This window comes from Lepidochelys kempii, chromosome 18 (assembly GCF_965140265.1).
Source record: "Lepidochelys kempii isolate rLepKem1 chromosome 18, rLepKem1.hap2, whole genome shotgun sequence".
Taxonomy (NCBI): domain Eukaryota; kingdom Metazoa; phylum Chordata; order Testudines; family Cheloniidae; genus Lepidochelys; species Lepidochelys kempii.
Genome location: NC_133273.1, coordinates 23084044 through 23100354, shown reverse-complemented (window position 1 = coordinate 23100354; position 16311 = coordinate 23084044). Strand labels below are relative to the sequence as shown.

The 16311-nt window shown below is 41.0% G+C and overlaps 2 protein-coding genes across 4 annotated transcripts in view; both read left to right on the top strand.

The window, feature by feature from the left end:
• ICMT (isoprenylcysteine carboxyl methyltransferase) overlaps positions 1-999 on the top strand; it is a 52973-nt gene extending 51974 nt beyond the window's left edge. For all 3 annotated transcript variants that reach the window (XR_012155518.1, XR_012155517.1, XR_012155516.1), the window contains one exon: positions 917-999. The gene's annotated coding sequence lies outside the window, so the exon portion shown is untranslated. The remainder of the gene's footprint in view (positions 1-916) is intronic.
• RPL22 (ribosomal protein L22) lies at positions 50-12248 on the top strand. The gene is made up of 4 exons (XM_073316266.1): positions 50-148; positions 917-1021; positions 5698-5822; positions 12035-12248. The coding sequence occupies exons 1-4, from the start codon at positions 89-91 to the stop codon at positions 12177-12179; spliced, it is 435 nt and encodes a 144-aa protein (XP_073172367.1). The 5' UTR covers positions 50-88; the 3' UTR covers positions 12180-12248.
• Positions 12249-16311: the final 4063 nt, after the last annotated feature.

Here is a 16311-nt window from a genome sequence, read left to right as displayed (position 1 = left end):
TGGGCGGGTGGCACATGCGCGTTTGCGCGAGACGCACGCGGGGGGTGTAGTCGGCACATGCGCCAGATGCACACGGGTGATTTGGCGCATGCGCGTCGCGCCGCCCTCCCTTTCTGCTCCTCTCGTTGCAGCCGCCATGGCGCCTGTGGTGAGTGTCCAGCCACGCCGGGCCCGGGCCGGCCTCCCCGCGGGCTCCGAGCCCCGGCCGCTCGGCTCCCCTGGCGCGGGGGTGGCCGCGGGGCCGGCCGGGCGCGCGCTGCGGGGCGGGTGCCGGGGGAGGCCGCGAGCCCTCCTGCTCCCGCCGCCGCTTCCTGAGGGCCCGGGGGGCCGCGCCGGGGGCCTCTTTCCCGCCGCGGCCTGGCCGGCCTAGGAGCCCCCCCGCGTCCCGGCGCCTCCTGCGGCGCCGCCCCCTCCCCCGGGCTCTGGGCGCTGCAGGCCGGGAGCTCCCCGGCGGCGCCCGCCTCGCGGCCGCACGGAGGCGCCGGGCTGGCTCCCGAGGCTGGGGGGCTTGGGGCAGCCGTCGGAGCCGGGCGCCGCGCGGTCCTGTCCCCCTGCCCTGGCTGCGTGGCCCGTCCGGGGGGTGCCAGTGTCTCCGGGGCCTGGCAGCGCGGCGAACGAGCTCTGCCCTCCTGTCGCCCTCCCTGCTGCTACGACAGGCCGCTGCGGCTCGTGCCCCGGCCGAAGGTTCATAGAGTCATAGACTATCAGGGTGGGAAGGGACCTCAGCAGGTCATCTAGTCCAACCCCCTGCTCAAAGCAGGGCCAATCCCCAATTTTTGCCCCAGATCCCTAAATGGCCCCCTCAAGGATTGAACTCACAACCCTGGGTTTAGCAGGCCCATGCTCAAACCACTGAGCTATCCCTTCATTTTGGCATGCGCAACCCGTCTCACTTCATTTCTTTCTGACTTCGCAGAAGAAGCCTGCGACGAAAGGTGGTAAAAAAAAGAAGCAGGTCCTAAAATTTACTCTGGACTGCACCCATCCCGTCGAAGATGGAATCATGGACGCAGCCAACTTCGTAAGTTTTAAATGCTCTACCGTCAGCGTGGCTTTAACTGTAATGGCGTTTGCCGCTAGGGGGTCCAGCAAAGGAATCATTTGGTAGCTAAATGCAATGATTATGAAAATATATTTATTATAGCAAAAATCCACTGACTTGTTCTTCCCTTCCATGCATCACTCTCTAACGTTCTCTCATATCCCCAAAGGTGTACATCAGTGTTGTTGGCCTGCTTGGTCATAGCCACTGCTAACTATAAACCTCTATTTCCTGAGCCTGTTTCCCACCCTGTTGGGAACTTTCCTTCTCTCTTTCCAGTTGTCTCCTCCCCCTTAAGCTGCAGTTAGTGGCAACAGTATCACCACCTTTAAAGCCTTACCTATGCTAGGTTTGGCAAAAAGTTTCTCGCAATGCAGTGCTGTGGTGGGAAACCTTGTGTTGCGAAGGCTCCTGTACAGATCTGCTTTGAGCAGGGTTTCATTGTATGGCATTCAAAGGCAGGTGGCTATAGAAGCTGATCTACAGCAGGGTTTCTACTGTGACTATTACCAATAGAGAAGCAATGTTGGGATTTATCTAAAAATCTTACTGTAGATGAGATGTTGTTAAAAGGGTGGGCACTGGTTAGTGCTTGGCATTGAGAATTGGTAAATTTTGATTTCACTCACCTTGGGCTGGCAGCTAAGTGGAACTTTGCAAAGTTAATGCATGATTCTCATGAAAGGAACCATATTTGCTTCTAGCACCTTTCAGACCCTGGCTGCTCTTCTGGAATAGTAAGGCAAACCCTTTCCATGCTGGCTTTAAATCACACTAATTGTATGTTCCCTGGGTAGCATAGTCCAAGCCTGAGTGTATGACAAAACCTTTTGTTAGACTAGTGTTTTACGGCAAAACTTTTAGAAGTTCCATAGGCATTTAGATTGTCTCTTAGGCTTTGTTTTGTCTGAAAAATTGTCACGTTTACCCTAGGGTAGAACAGGGCCAGCTAAATCAAGCTACAAGGTGTTGCTCTACATATACACTAGGGTGAAAAGGTTGAGCTTCATTTATGCTTAGCTAATACATGCTGTCTTAGATTGATTTACATTTGACCATTTTATTTAGTCAAGATGAAGTCTAATACTCTGTCTATATTAGCAGTCCTGTCACATTTGACATTGGAAGCCATATACACACATTTTGTTCAGCCTTGACTGAAGGGAAACTATTAGTATTTTGCTGGTGTGGTCATGGCCGAACAATAACTGATGCATGAAGTGTGAGACTCCAGTTAAATATGGCAGGATTTCTTGTGATTCTACATGTAGGGTTCATATTTGTTCCAGTTTGCACCTGTTGTAATAACTTAAGTCAGTGATGATAGATGAGGACATGAATGATGTGAAGTCAGTGCAGAATTTGACCTTAAGTGAGAAGACCATTGTGGTGACAAGAAAAGGAGTACTTGTGGCACCTTAGAGACCAACAAATTTATTTGAGCATAAGCTTTCGTGAGCTACAGCTCGCTTCATCGGATGCATTCAGTGGACTGTGTGGCACAAGCTGTCAGCATAGTCTGTGAGGTATGTAGATTGTAATAGATTTTTTACCTTCAGTCCTTTTGGTACGATGTCCGTCTGTTTGCATTTGAAAAGGAAGATGATGTCTGTCTGTATCTGTACAAGTTTTTTCATGAAGTTGATAGGTTTCCACTCCATACGGCCAAATTCAGTGCCTTGCATAATTACAGGTTTCAGAGTAGCAGTAGCTACTGCTGAATGCATCCAATGAAGTGAGCTGTAGCTCACGAAAGCTTATGCTCAAATAAATTTGTTGGTCTCTAAGGTGCCACAAGTACTCCTTTTCTTTTTGTGAATACAGACTAACACAGCTGCTATTCTGAAAATTGTGGTGACATTAATAGCATAAATTGTCTGTCTGGTTCTCTTGAAGTGGTTTACTGTGTCCACACAACAGGCAAGTCCATGCATAGCACAAAGTACACCTTTGGTTGTACTGTGTTTTCTGGGGCATGTGACTCGCTTATCCCATAATGCTGGGAACAAGGGCTTTAGGCTTACTTCCAGATGTGAAGCAAACATTGTGTAATGAAATTAGGACAACTGAACCTTTGTGCAGCTGGGAGGCCAGTGCTTTGGAGGCTTCAGGTGGTCAGGACTAAAGACTCTCTCCCAGGTATTATAACCAACCATTGCAACCTTCTGTAAAAAGCATAGGTTCTATGCTGAAGTTGAAAGTTTGGGCTGTTCGTTGCACTAGTTTTGCCTAATGTAAGTTTGTAGAATAGTTTTAGCACTGTTGGGTTGCTATATGTAGCCAGGGAAAGCATTTTCAAACAGTGCTAGCATCCTTCTGGGATAAAAAAAACAAATTTTAAAGTGGATTTACTTAACATAAATTCTCTGTTGTGTTGATCGGGATCTCTCTTGGATAGCTGTTCTGCACTGCAAATTTAAATCAACCTAAGACTATGTCTACACTAAAGCTTATGTTGGCAGAACTTATATTGCTCAAACAAACCTCCCCCGCAAACGACATAAATTACACCGATATAGCGCTGTCCACACTGGCGCTTATGTCATTGGGAGCACTTCTCCCATTGACATAGCTTCTGCCACACGTTGAGGTGGTTTTATTATACTGACAGGAGAGCTCTTTCCCGTCGGCATAGTGTCTTCACCAGAGGTGCTGCAGTGGTGGTACTGCAGACCTGTATGTGTAGACATGCCCTGTGTTATGTCGATGTACAGCCACCGCAGTAATTGAATTGGTTTTACACGTTTATGCTATGCTCCTTGTGTCGGTGGTGCACATCCAGGAGCACTTGCACCAATTTAACTGCCAGCCTGGGGCATTGCGGGACAATTTCTGAAAGGCAGCAACAGTTGATGTAAGCAACACAGTGTCTACACCAGTGGTTCTCAACCTGTGGCCCAGTCAGCACACAGTTGCGGACCATGTGATATCCTCAGGGCCATACAGGTAGTATTGGATGCAGCCCACAATGGTATATAGGTTGAGAACCACTGGTCTACGCCGACACGACTTAAGCACTATACCTCTTGCGGAGATGGAGTTATTAAGTTAGTGTTGTGGCAAGTTACATTGCTGGGAGCTACATTTTAGTGTATATGCTTACAGAGTTAGGTTGATGTAAACTGCCTTACGTCGACTTAACTCTGTAGTGTAGACCAGGCCTAACTCTTTACAACAGACGTTTCTGGCTACTGAGTTATGTTGTGGCTTCTCAGGTCTGTGGAGGGCAGTTTCTAGTGTTGTGTTGGAATATTCTTGAACTGAATTGTCTACTTTCTTTGAATTACCTTCATATAAATAACTGTGAAATGTCCTGTATTCTGTGGGCTCGCTACAAATGCAGTCATTAATCCTAAACCAACAAGTGGCTTTAGAAACTAGGCCATATAGTTCTGACTTTGATCAACTATATTTTCTATTGGTTTGCTAATTTAATGCCTGCTGATCAGGATCATTGTGGGAAATACTAGAATTGTTTGTAACACTGACATTTCTTGGAAGTACTGGGAACTTTTTCAACAGCCCTGTATTTTTTTTTTTATAAAATGTAGTTCTGAATGTGTAAATATTTTTTATTCATGGTGTATTGTCCAATGATTACTATGTAACTTTATTTAAGACTTCGAGTTTAAACACTTTTTTATACTATACCCATTTCATAGATCAAAAATAAAATGATACAAGGTGATGGAGGTGATTGGGTGGAACAGTGCCGTTCGAGTGCAGCTCAGTGCCTTTTTAATTTATTGAAGTCCTTATCAGAAATGTAGGTGTCTGTTGTTGATTCAGCGAGCTGAGCTGATCATCCCATTAGGATTATAATAGAATACTGAAGGTCATCAGACTTCAGATTTTTTATAACTTTGACATCCTGGTAAAATACTAGAATTTCAAATTTATAACTTAGACACCTTCTAGTTTCTTCGTGATCACTATTTTGTTATTGGTTGTGGAGCCTCCAACTGGATATACTTTGCAGAGAAGATGGCCACTGCTATATTTTTTTTGATGGCTGCATAGTGGTTTATGGGATTTCAAAGGGAAATGGGCTAGCTGAAATGTGTATGAGACACTTTGGTAGGATTCTTATATCACTACAATCTTTTAGAATCCTTTTTGTATGCTCTTTATCACTAAATGTGAGATGTGAAATTAGGAAAGTAAGTTTTATAAAGGTGGCCATTAAGTTTCCTCTTTATTGTGGTTTAAACCTTTGTAGGAACTTGAATCCTTATAACCTTATTTTTGTCAGATATCCAGAAAGATGAATACCTAAGACTGGTGAATACGTCCAAGCATCAAAGGCCTGATGGGTGTTGCTCACTATAACCGTGATTCTGCAATGATTTGTGCATATGCTTAATATTAGGTACCTGGGTAGTCCCATTTAGGCCAGTAGGACTAATCATATTAATCTTTGTAGGTTCCGGGTCTAAGTCTTTGGGAGGAATATAGTAATCATTTGCTTTCAATGTTTGATGTGTGAGGAAGTCACTTTAAAACTTGTCTGGCTTTTGGTTAAAGTAAATTGGGGGAAAATGCTCTTCAATCTTATGTTTTGGATGCTCGGAAGTTAGTGGAGACATTTTGCCATTCGAGGCAGAGAGACTTTATGGCTATAACTCTGACTAACAAATCTTACCCTTATTTTGCAGGAGCAGTTCTTGCAGGAACGAATCAAAGTGAATGGAAAAGCTGGTAATCTGGGTGGAGGTGTGGTGACCATTGAGAGAAGCAAGAGCAAAATTACTGTAACTTCAGAGGTGCCATTTTCCAAGAGGTAAGGGAGAGGAGGCAGTGTAAATTTATTGGAATAATGTAAAGGGAATGTCTAGCTAAAGGGGTTAAGGAGTGGGATACAAAGCTTTTCTCTCTGGAAGGCTAGTTCCAATCAATCTCAGGTTGGTAATGACAACAGCCATCAGATTTCAGTGGTATTTATGATGTCACAGTCCAGATTCTAATGTACTGATGTTGGTACAACAAACATCAGTCACCATTGATGCTGTTTGGCCCCCTTTTGGCAGTCTCAGCTAAGGGTCTATGGAGTTTGAACTTCCTGCCCTCTAGGTCAGCCTTGACTTGTGTTAGCGAAGAGGGTAGTGAGAACGTGTTTGTGGCTGCTGTCTATGCTATACCTATTCTGTAGATAAGTGAATAGGCTTCAGTAGATTAGAGGATCTACTACTAGCAGCAGATATCTCCAATGGATACTACATTGAAAAGGCTCTGAGTTACTACAGAGAATTCTTTCCCAGGTGTCTGGCTGCTGGGTCTTGCCCATACGCTCAGGGTCTAACTGATAGCCATATTTGGGGTCAGGAAGGAATTTTCCCTCAGGTCACATTGGCAGAGACCCTGGTGGTTTTTTGCCTTTTTCTGCAGCATGGGGCACAGGGTCACTTGCAGGTTTAAACTAGTGTAATTGGTGGATTCCATGTAACTTTAAATCTTTAAATTATGATGTGAGGACTTCAGCAACTCAGCCAGAGGTTAGGGGTCTATTACAGAAGTGGGTGGGTGATGTTCTGTGGCCTGCAATGTGGAGGAGGTCAGATGAGATGATCATGATGGTCCCTTCTGACTCCCTATGAGGACTTCACAGTTCACGATTGTTGTTCTGTACCTTTTGCTAAATTTACTGTAGGAAGACCATGGTTTGGTCTTTTAGAGTGACAATTTAAAAGACACCGATGATGACAATTTGAACAGTTATACCACTAGGAGAGTTCTCTCTCACTTTGTTTAGAACTCGAGTGTGTCACCAAGAGGCAGGTCACTTTCCTAATTGACAAGCATCACATTCATAACACTTCTTTCCTAATGCTTTCTTTTTTATGCCTAACTCTGATCCTCTGGGTCCTCAGAATCTCTGCCATTAAATATTAATGCATTAGACAATCTTACGTCTCATTACTACAAGTTGAAAACAAGTCAAGACAGGTCTGTCTTGGAGAGGATTTGGGAAATGGCTTTCAGCTCCACTGGTGAACTGCACGTGTGGTTATGCATAGTGACTGTATTTCTGTTCCTAAACAAAAACCTTCGTTAGAGTTTTACGGTGGAAGATATTTCAGTGGTGTGCAGCTGACGCCTAACAAAAAACTTTTTTTTATACAACAGTTCTACAACCTCCTAAAATATCTCAAAATAAGGCTAGAAATTAAAACAATCCAGATGATTCCCACTACTATATAATCTTCCATTTCCTGGTCATCCTACCGGACTTCAGCCTCCCACCCCACCTTTATACTGTCCCCTAAAAATTATTTTAAAAAAAAGCAGGTAAAGGCCAAAAATTACTGGGAGACATACATTTTAATTATTCAGTGGAACTATTTCTTTTTTATTTAGGAAGTTAACAGGTTTATAAATCTTTGCCATGTAATATCAGAGACAAAACAATAATTACATTATGCAGCAATGCAATCAGTTATCTCTATTTAACATGGAGATACCATTTTACAAAGTGAGCATTGTTACGCTTCCCACAACATGTTTTTGGTAATTTTATTAAATTGATTGAAACCTCTGATTGCATATATAACAAAGCAGGCATGTCTAAAAATACGCTGACTGGAACCATTCTAATATGCTCCTCTTCTGTCTCCTCAAATCCTGCATCAGTTACCATCCTTCTAGAATGTAACAGCAGCATTCCTGGAAGCAAGGAACTAACATCAGGACCCAGCTGAACTTGGTTCCATTTAGTTGCTTGGATGTACAATCTTGTTTTGACTTGTAAATTGTATAAAATAAGTGAGGTTAAAAGTAGGACATACCTTTCAAATGATTTTTTGGCCATAACCACATTTGAAAAGGATACAGTAGAAATTCACAAACAACCTGAATCACTGGACAACTTTAATCGTCAGATCTAGATTAAGCATGTGAGTGTTTTGACAGTGTTAAATTTCTGCTGGATTATGCAGAAACAGACATGGTAGCTTTCAAAAATGCTAGTAACCAATATATCGGAGCAGTAGTATTTACATTTCTACAGGGCCTTTCATCCCAATGGAGCGGAAAGTGCTTAATTGTCCATACAGACCAACTGAAATACAGCCACATTTGGAGTGGGGTGTGGTAACTAGGTGGAGCACAGCACGCTGCATGCCAGAGCAGCAAGGACCAAAGCAATGCCAGAGCAGCAAGGACCAAAGCATCAGTAGGATTAAAAAAGGTTAATACACAAACCATCCACTACAGAGGGTATATAATAACTTAAATACATGCAACATAAAATCTACTAATTTAAAATTTTCAACAACTGGTAACAGAAAGGAGGATACTGTTGATACACAGCAAGTGATCAAAGTGCATTTAAAGGTCACTTTTGCATGGAATTTTATTAAAAATTGGACCTATGCACCCTTTTTGCTTGTTTCTTCTTCTGCTTTTATTTTAGCCATAGAAATATCAATTATCTGAATTCTGGCCTTCCCAGTTCGTTCTGGAGGGTCTATCAGATAACTCAATACAATGAGTAACATCTTTGTTCTGTTGAAGTCAGTAGGAGTTTTACCATTCTCATCAGCGGAGCTAAGATTGCACTTAATACAAACTTAAGTGCCAGTAGGTAGAAATATATATGACAAGTTATTACTTTTCTGTTTAGAGTATTTAGTTCAGCCTGTCCCTATGAATTAGGTGGCCCATTGCCATGTCAAGGCTGGTCGGCTACCTCTTTATTTTGATAAGTAAACTATTTTTCAAAGAGGTTGTTTATGACCAATTTAAGTTCTTGACACTTAAAACAATTTGCAGATGTTTGAAGTAAAATCCTTTGGTACATGGTAGGACATAAGAGTTACAAGAAATATTTGGTGGATACATTTCTGTTGGTAACCTGCTATAATTTAATTGCTGGGTTATGCCTTTTACTGACATAATAGGCTAGCTTTGGAAATCTCAGCAATCCTCCATTTAACATAAAATGCAAATACTCTGCCCAGTTGACAGCCATTTCACACCTTAAGAGTGACACCTTTCGGCTTCTCAGTGATGCCTTGAGAGGGTCTGAAAGGTGTCTTAAAGGTGTTTTTTTTTCTGCTTTCTTTTTACATTAGAAGTTCAAGTCTTGTCTGCCTTGGAAGCTTTTCTGAAACCTGGAGAACCAATGAAGTCTTGATATCACATAACTCCAGACAGTGAAAGTTGAACAATTGAAGAACTGATTTTTAGTTACTATTTTAAGTCTCTTTTTAATGCCTGGTTAACATGAGTGAATAACGTTTTGGTGAAAGGAAGCATTTGTTCCAGGTTCACCTTGCTCACCCTTTCAGTTAGTTGAGTAGGTGTGCATTATATACATAAAAAGAAAAGGAGTACTTGTGGCACCTTAGAGACTAACCAATTTATTTGAGCATAAGCTTTCGTGAGCTACAGCTTTATTTATTTATTTGAGCTTATGCTCAGATAAATTGGTTAGTCTCTAAAGTGCCACAAGTACTCCTTTTCTTTTTGCGAATACAGACTAACACGGCTGTTACTCTGAAACCTGTCATTATATACATATTGAGTTATCTGATAGACCCTCCAGAATGAACTGGGAAGGCCAGAATTCAGATAATTGATATTTCTATGGCTAAAATAAAAGCAGAAGAAACAACAAGCAAAAAGGGTGCATAGGTCCAATTTTTAATAAAATTCCATGCAAAAGTGACCTTTAAATGCACTTTGATCACTTGCTGTGTATCAACAGTATCCTCCTTTCTGTTACCAGTTGTTGAAAATTTTAATTTAGTAGATTTTATGTTGCATGTATTTAAGTTATTATATACCCTCTGTAGTGGATGGTTTGTGTATTAACCTTTTTTAATCCTACTGATGCTTTGGTCCTTGATTTTCTCTGGTTGACACACTAGTCAGTTCATATCAGGGTATAGTAGGTACTTGTGAATTTTTAAATAGTTTTTTTTAAAAGCCTGAAGTTGAATTTATTTAGTAACATCTATGTGCAGATTTTAATTCCCTCCGAAACATGGTTTTCTTAGTATTCTCATTACTTGTGTAGGTGCTAATATTTTAAACTTCATATGAAGTCTTCAGAAATTAGTGATTAACAGATGACCAATTTACATTTATCATGATTACATTTAGTATTTGGTACTAATATTTAAATGAAGACATATGCACACTCTGAAATAGAAACTGATACCTCATTTGTTTGGGGCTAATTTTCTAAATAGCTGATTAGGCTGCTGAGAGAATTTTTTGAATATTGAAGTGGAAAATAAATTAAATGAATTCCTTCCTTTTAAAGGATAGTCTAGTAATGACACAATATTAATCATTCAAAGAAGTCTAAATTATGAAAAAACATCTTTGGGGGGAAAATGTATAAACTACCAATACATTAGAAATACATTTAAATGTCTTATCTGTTGGTCAGCAAAGTACTTAAAATCATTGACTTTTAGCAGTTAAACATCTTCCAGTGTATCTTTCATACAATAGTTGTCTCTTCGAGGCCTTACACTGAGCAGTCCCTACCTACACTATTGACCTTGTCTACTTTCTAGTTCCTTTTGTCCCCATCTGCCAACAATGCTAGCTTTGATACCCTCCTGTTGTGTCTTTTGTCATCTTTATGCCTTGTACCTGGAACGCCCTTTCATCCTATTTGCCCAACCTCCACCCTTTTCTCAATCAGATCCTAAAGACTCATTTTTCTAGACCCACTTAAAAGCTATATATGTTTTTACTCTTCCAAAATTAGCAGGGACTAGGCTGAGGGGAAGCTTGAGACTTAGTTCCATGTTTTTATATATAAAATGTGTTCGTACACATCCCCTGATTATTTTGCATATATGTTGCCTACCTTTCGCCTACCCTTTTGTGTTGTCCTTTTAAGATTGTATGGTCTTCAAGGCAGGGAGAGTCTCCTGCATGTCAACACAGAACCTAGCACGTTCTGAGCACTACTGCAATAATGACTTAGTAAAGAATTGAAAAATGTCAGTTGGTCCATTTCTCTCTGAGAGGTTTTACAGCTTCTCTGGTTAAACTTTATTTGATACCACAGAAATTTAACTTAATCTTTTTTTCTCTTGTTGTTTCTTGGTTTGGTTTTGAGAGAGGAAGAGAATGGCTAGCCTTTCTGCATTGTGTGGCATACCTCTGTTACACAAGATTGATTCTGTGATTCATAGTGTCTCATTCTCAGAATCCTCTGGTTTTAATGCATGTCATTCTGCTGTTTTTACTTCAGTGATTCCAAAGGGAGTTTTGCTAAAGTAAGGCCTATAGAAGTTGGCTCATGGTGTCTAAGCTTGGGTGGAATGGAAGGTTAAATGTGCTTTCCTTTTGTATTGAGAGAGCATTCTTTGTCTTGTAGGTGCCCTCTTCTAAAACGTGTTTTGTGTTTACTGGTTTGGGGCTGTGACATTGTGTAACTTGGCCATCCTCTCATAGTGAATTGCTTTACTTTCTCAGTCACTGTTGTGAGTAATACAAGTAATACAATACTTCTGCAGTAATATCATGCTTTTTGGCTTGCCTTGCAGGAATGTAATTTCTCACAAAGGTGACAGTTTTTCTTTTAAGAAAAATTGTTTTTAAAACTGCTTGTCAAAACATTAATGGAAGAGACAATTTGTCCTTTTAAGGTGAGTTAGTGGTAGGGTCCCACAGGGGAGTATCTTCAGAAAAGACAATATTAAATGCTGCTATTAGGCAAACGTTGCAGACGTGAAAATGCAAAAACACTTTCAACCTACACATTTTCTTTGTTTCTGAAAAAGTAAAATGGCACGTTACAATCTACATCATTACAGCCAATCTTATCATCATTTTCTTATAAAGCGTGAGGAAAATGTTAAGACAAACTCCTGTTTTTTGTTATCAGAGGTGAAAATGAAAGCCACTATTAAATAATGCAAGGTAGGGAAATTCAATTAAATAGCACACAAGATTTTAGGAGCATGTAATGTAGAACGAGTAATTTTTATAGAGTCTTCAGTTCAATTATTGGCTGCCTTCTTTCCACAGATATCTGAAGTACCTCACTAAGAAATATCTGAAGAAAAACAACTTGCGTGACTGGCTGCGTGTAGTTGCCAATAGCAAGGAAAGCTATGAATTGCGATACTTCCAGATTAACCAGGATGAAGAAGAGGAGGAAGAGGAGGATTAAATGCATGTGGATCTGGAAATATTTTGTACATTAAATTTCCTTCAATAAAATGTGGGGAAAAAATGTTAACATTTTTTGTGTTTTCCAAACTCTAGATATCGGCCGCTCTTCCAGTTGTTCAGATTACATAGGGATCACTCTAAAGCCTACTTCTTCATATCGATCTACTTCATAGATAAGGTTTACAGTTTACATTATAAGAATAATGTTCACCCCCCACTATCAGAAATTTTCTCTCATTACTCTTAATTCAGAGAATTTGTTCAGAAAATCTGAGGTTCCTCATGAAGGGGATATTAAGTTTTCTCCTTTTATTGGAGAATTGAGATTTCCTCTTCATTATAGTGATGCTCCAAGTACAGCAATACTTAATGGTCTCTTTTCAGAGGCTTTATAGCTTGATTAAAATATTCTACACTGAAGTTTGGTAAGCGGTCTGGAAAAGATCATCGCTGGGATCAGGATTTATCCCGTGATACAACACTTTTAAGGTAAGTAAAGCCTAGGCCTAATATTCTCCGGTGTTCATGTAACTCACTGGCCTTGCTTTGTTTTAATAAGGTCCTTAGCTATGGCATAATTTTTTTAGTTATAGGGGGTTGAGATTTTCAACGCTGACAAAGATTTTGCCACAACTCCTCTTAATCTGAGTGGAGTTCTGTGGCTAAATACCCTATTTGGCTTTGAAAATTTTACCCAGTAACTGCCCTTTTATGCTGTCAGACTTAAAAAAAAAAAAAAAAAAAAAAAAATGAAATATCGAGATACATGACTTTAAAATTCATTAAATATCTATTGACAAAGGAACTATAAAGTTCTTTTCCCCTTCCTGGGCTGCAGTAGTAAAAGAGTGGTGGTGGAATCATTGTGGATGATAGAGAAGATAAATCTCACCCTACTTTATTTGGGCAGTGTCCTTAATACAGCCTCCAGAGAACATTTTACAACAATACATTAAATACCTACTGCAACCTAAGTCTTAACTGCCCAAAGTATTCTGCCCTCTGCTGGAGTGGGGAGTTTTTCAGGCTGAGAGCAGAGAGGGTGAAGGACTGACACTATGAATGCATGGGGGATCTTAAACATCTGTAGGAAGTGGGTTTTCCAGCCAGTTTTGACTCTGCTAGAATATTTCAGAGAATCTGTTGCCTGTGCAGTTCCCTCATTTCAAACCGAGACTTGACTTTTGTGGTGTGGCATGGCTCATCTTCCTTCCCCACCCCTATCCCCCCCATTGCTGTAATTTAAATTAAAACTGTTACCTTGGAGTGATGTTGAGAGTTAGTCTCTAAAGCTTTGTGAAGCTGAAGCATTAAACCATACAAAATGTTTTTCTCTTCCCTGCCCTTCCTTCTGTCTGAGTTGCCATTCTTATGGTGGTACTGGGCTGGCCATGTGTCCCTTTGAAGATAGACAGTGTTGCTGCTGAATCGGTGGAAGGGCTGATGAGCAACATGAGCTTTGCTGGCCTAGGCCTGGAACCTGACTCTACTGCATAGCAGCATGCATTCTAGAAGTAGGCCAGCCCCTTCAAAATTCTTCAAGCAGCTGTGACTTAACAAATGCTTAGGGTCAAAGCCTGAGGGGAGTCTTATAAAGCACCAAAAAACCTTGTACTTCTAGTGCAATGACTTTAAGTCTGGGCTCTGTCCATATGACAACTTTGAAAAATTAAGTAGAGTTATGGCGGGACTGGTTAAGCTTTTCAGCATGGTTCCTGCAGGTGTGGGTTCCCAATCCATTGTAGAAAATTTTGTAACCTGGAAACTTCACACACTCCTTGACAGGTAATGGACCTAAACATAGAACTGTTATAGTCTAGAATATTGGCATGGTACAATATAGATATTGCTGCACTCGGCGAGACAAGACTAGTTAGTGAGTCGCAGCTGGAAGCAGCGGGTATAGTTTATACTTTTTATTCAATTGGCAAGTCTGAGGATGAACACTGTGGGGTTTGCCATCTGCTTTACGACTGCCCACAAATTTGAGTCATTGCTGAAGGGTGTTAATGACAAACTTACGCTACTCTGTGTCAGCTTTGCTAAAGGTCGTTATGCTTCTGTGATTAGCGCATATGCACTGAGAATTATCTATGCAGATAGTTGTCCATATCTTCATCAAACCCTTGATAATATCAGGTCAGTTCCTTGTAATGATAGATTGATCATCCTGTGTGATTACAATACTAGGGTTGGTCGGAACTATACATTATGGGGCAATGTGATAGCTCATCACAGAATTGCTAATGTGAGCTGCAGCAGCTTGCTGCTACTTTCCAAATGCACTGAGCACAACTTAGTCATCACCAGTAAGTGTTTCAGCAGGCCAATAAATAAGACTACCAGGATGCACCCCTGTTCAGAACACTGTGACATGATTACATTATTGTATGGTGAAGAGATCTCCATGATGTTAAGCTCATTTGCATCATGATAGGTGCCAACTGTTGGTCAGATCATAGGCTCGTGGGAAGTCAAATATCTCTTCATATTGCTTTCAAGCAACATAAACAGTGACTCAAGCCAGTGAAGAAAATAAATATTTCAAGTTTGGAAAACTGACTGAATTCCAGCAGAAGCACTTCCCTTAGCTACAGAAGACTCAGTGGATGTTGAGACAGCCTGGAAACATTTTTGGGGTACAACACATAGCTGCTGAAGTTTTCACCTTCATTAAAGAGGAACCATCAGAATTGGTTTGATGAGAATGACCCTGAATGTGTCAGCTCTTGAACTTATACCATGGTATCCATTGAGCCTACATAGCAGATAAGGATTTGTCAGTTGAAGGCTGCATATCATTGAGCAAAACAGATCAAACTTTGGCAAATGAAAAACCAGTGGTGGGAAAAGAAGGTAGCCGAGTTACAACTGTCAACAGACCAAAAAGACCCTTAATACTCTTTTTGCTGGTCTCTGTACTATGCATGCTGAATGGCAACTGAGTCTTTACTGACCAAAAGGAAATATTTGCTCAATGGACAGAATGTTCGTTTGCTTCTTAACTGCCGTTCCAACATCTCTAAGGAAGCAATTAATGCTCTTGGACAATACCCGTTAAAAGAGCTTGCACTAGCTCCTACCTTATATGAGACCATAACAGTCAAGTAGATGTCACAAGGGAAAGCACCCGGATCAGATGCCGTTCCAAGCAGAGATCTTGTAAGCAGGATGGCTACCATATTGCAAGGCATTTTTCAGGGCTCTTCTGTATTATCTGGGAACAGTCAGTGTCACAGGATTATAAGAATGCCAATATGTTAGTCACCTTTATCAGTTTTTCCTACCCATCCATCTTATGTTTATGATCATTGTGCATTTCCCTACTTTCTGTTGCTAGAAAAATCCTTGCACGGGTCATATTGAAAAGAATTAACGCTTGTTTTGTGGAAACCATCTTTCCTGGCTTTCAGTTTGGATAGGGGCACTGTAGAGATGCAGCTCATCAGCTCCAGGAAAAATGCCTGGAGCAAAACTGCCGCAGCCCTTCATATGGTGGTTGTTGGCTTACCCAATGCTTCTGATTTTGTAAATTGCAAGGGACTGAGGGAAACTTTGTGGTTTTTCATCTTTGGATGCCCTCCATAGTTTGTTGTGCCATGTGATCCTTCTTCCTGGATGGGATGATGACGAGTGGTGGAAAATGGCGAGATATCAAACCATTTTCTGGTCACTAATGGCAGTGAACAGAGCTTCCACGCTCTTTTCCATCCATTTTTCAGTTATGTTCATGTTCATAACACTGACACAGTATTTATTTAGTTCCCTACCAATGGGAAGTTGCAGATTAAACAATGTTTCTGTGCTTGCACAAAAGTGGCAGATTTACTTATTTAAGGGGCTTTTATTTGCTGATGACTATGCACTGGTTGCTCACTCTTTGAGGACATTCAGTTTATAATTGATCACTTTGGTTGTGCAGTTAATTGCTTTGGTTTTACAGCTCATCTAAAGAAAATAAGTACCAACCTGCGCCAGGGTATGAGCACGCCCATCCAGTTAAAGTCAGCACTGCTCTTCTCAGGTCCATAGAGAAGTTGTTACCTAGAGTGCTGTCTCAGAAGATGAGATTACCCATTGCGTAGCCAAGATTAGCTCTGCATTTGGAATGTTGTCACAGTGCCAATGGA